Genomic DNA, 2,674 nt, shown 5'->3' with positions numbered 1-2,674 from the left:
GTGAATATGTTTCTTCATAGTTGATTCCGGGTCTTCTGGTCAATCACATCTACGTCGACATTCTTCGACGGAATCTTACTTACATATAGCAACCCTTAATTAGAAGATAGCTAGAGTAGCATATATAACATGCTCTTCAAACACAATATTAATTATTTATTTCATACGCTAGCTAGAACTAGCCAATATTGCAAATATTCGTCACACAAGTGCGCGCGCGCACACATTTTTGTACAGGGTAATTGGACATCAATTTTCTATTTTTTGAGGAAGTAACCCTCTATATCTTTGGTCAATTCAATGAAATAACCCAAGAAAACAAGAGGGTCTGGGGTGGCTGCAGTTTTCTTCTCATATGCTAACGTCCATATAGTCCACTCATGTTCAAAGGATGAGATAATAGTGAAGGAATTGTACAAATCCAACAGATCTCCTTCAATCACTTTCCAAGTAATTGACTTCTTCTTAAGATCGACAGCTTCAATAACTTCCTTAGCAATCTTCATTTTTCCGTCTATAATCATTAGAATCAGAAAATAGAAGAGATGTTAGCTCCTAATTCCGTGTCTAATAGACGTATTCAGTTAAATTTAAATGAGTCAAAATGAATTGAATAAATAAATGGGCGGGTCATTATTATTTGGATTGAAAGGGTTGTGCTGAAATGGGCTAAGGAACGGGTCATAACTCAACCCGTCCAATTCATACTAATTTTTAATTTTCTTGCTTTGTGCAGAATTAATTTATTAATTAAGTACCCTGAAAAAATATATTCCTCTTTATTATATCTATATATAAATTATCAAAAAAGAAAATCTTTTTAAAAATATTTAATAAAATTCCTCATGAATTAATTTAAATTATATGTATCAATCCAATTTTAAATGAATTGAGTTAAAGATTGTTCGGATCAAGAGAGTTATTGATATATTATATTTTTATGAGTCAATTTTATTACCTCTACTTGTGAATATTAGACTCTCTACTGCTTTTCTTGAAACGGAATCGCCTTCACAATTCTAAAAGAACATTTGACGTGGAAAATATAGCAATTGGTTGGAAGGCCTATAAATATGATTATATTGTGTTTGGTATGACTTAAAGTTAGCTGAATAAATAACATGAAAATAAAAGTTAAGATATAATTGTTAAAAAATAACTCCCACCTCGCATGCAAGTGAAATGAGTTTTTTTTTATGCAAAATATTTATGGTAATCAAACACAGGTCAAACAACTTTTTCATAATTTTTTTTTTTTAAAAAAAAGACCAAACACACCTAAATGTAAAAAAATGTAAGTATTTCAGGGGTATTTCATACATACATGATAGATATGAGTGAGAGAGAAAGTGAAGAAATAAGCTGTTACCGGCATAATATTTCCAACTTACTATCGAACCAACTTTTATGATTCCACCTTGATGAATCTCAAAACGATTGACTCTATTAGGGCTAATGTTGGGTACATAATGAGTAATAGAGTGAAAAAGATCATGAATTAAATGTCTTCCACACTTCACCTCTACTGAAGCAGTCAATTTGCGTTTCACACCCATATTTTCCTTGTTTGATATAGCAAAATGTAAAAAGAATGCGGTGATAAAATGTTTGGAGGCTGTCCTTACATAGGTTTAATTGTGTGAAAGCCTAGTAAAGATATTCTCCACAACATACATACGGGTCGTTTGATAGGGATAGGGTGTATGATATTAGTGTTGAATATGGTGTAATAGTGATGCTGTATTAGTTATATGCTGAAATTAATTTTTTTATGCAATATTTGTTTTAGTGAATTAAAAATAATGTGTTGCATTCTTCTAATTTTGTTTATTTATTTATAAAAATACATTTCACAAATATGGTGAAAAGAATGTGAAAAGATTTTGAGGCACTTGCGTTTTTAATCATGCTAATGCATGCATTAAAATCCTTTTGCATTACTAATATCGTGAATTTTCATGTATCAAATATACATACCTTAATACCAAATAGAGTGTATAACTAAATGGAAGCGGTGATCATATATACATAGGTTGAAAAAGTGTATCAAAAAAGATTAATACAAAAGCTAATGCATGCATTATTTTTTCTAATACACTCTACAAAATTATATATTATACAAATGCGCTCACGCGCGTGCACAAAATATTGCTCCTTCTAGTCCATTTTACTTGTAATTTTTTTCGCGTCCTTTATGAAAATGTTAATTAAAAAGGTAATTTAACTAAATTATCATTGTTTATTCTTTGATCTCAATTTAATACTAAGCTCTTTTTCACCACGTTAATCTCTCCACATTTACTGAGCAAGGGTAGAAGTGGCAACTAATAATTAATTACATTTTGATTTTCTAAAATGATAACTATTTTGACTATCTATTTTTTTAAGGACCAGTGTTTTTTAGGGGGGGGGGGGGATGCGCAAGGCGAGGCGTAAGCCTTGAGACATGACGTAAGTCTCATGAACCTACGTGATGTATATCTTATATATCTTCAATTTTATGATTTTGATACTAAAAAATAAGGAAAAAAGTAAAAATTTTAATACTTCTGCAAATAATTTTTTGTAAATTACCAATAATATAGAAAATATGTTATAACTACTCTTTAAGAAAGGTTACAACACAAGAAATGATAATAGTCGAGATAATCTTTAAAATGAAATCATCATCCAT

The 2,674-nt window shown here is 30.1% G+C and overlaps 1 protein-coding gene across 1 annotated transcript; it reads right to left on the bottom strand.

The window, feature by feature from the left end:
* Nucleotides 1-257: 257 nt before the first annotated feature.
* LOC129870739 (kirola-like) lies at nucleotides 258-1,556 on the bottom strand. The gene is made up of 2 exons (XM_055945594.1): nucleotides 1,370-1,556; nucleotides 258-514 (listed from the first exon to the last, which is right to left on the bottom strand). The coding sequence occupies exons 1-2, from the start codon at nucleotides 1,554-1,556 to the stop codon at nucleotides 258-260; spliced, it is 444 nt and encodes a 147-aa protein (XP_055801569.1).
* Between the last annotated feature and the right edge of the window lie 1,118 nt (nucleotides 1,557-2,674).

The sequence above is a fragment of the Solanum dulcamara genome, chromosome 10, assembly GCF_947179165.1.
Source record: "Solanum dulcamara chromosome 10, daSolDulc1.2, whole genome shotgun sequence".
Lineage (NCBI taxonomy): Eukaryota > Viridiplantae > Streptophyta > Magnoliopsida > Solanales > Solanaceae > Solanum > Solanum dulcamara.
Note: the sequence above shows the minus strand (reverse complement) of the source record. Positions and strands in the feature narration are given on the sequence as shown.

Excerpts from the sequence above, each read along its gene's own strand:
- LOC129870739 (XM_055945594.1), bottom strand. The coding sequence starts at position 1,556 with ATGGGTGTGAAACGCAAATTGACTGCTTCAGTAGAGGTGAAGTGTGGA. Across the intron at positions 515-1,369 it reads AAGTTGGAAATATTATGCCG|ACGGAAAAATGAAGATTGCT; the intron begins GTAACAGCTTAT and ends TAATGATTATAG.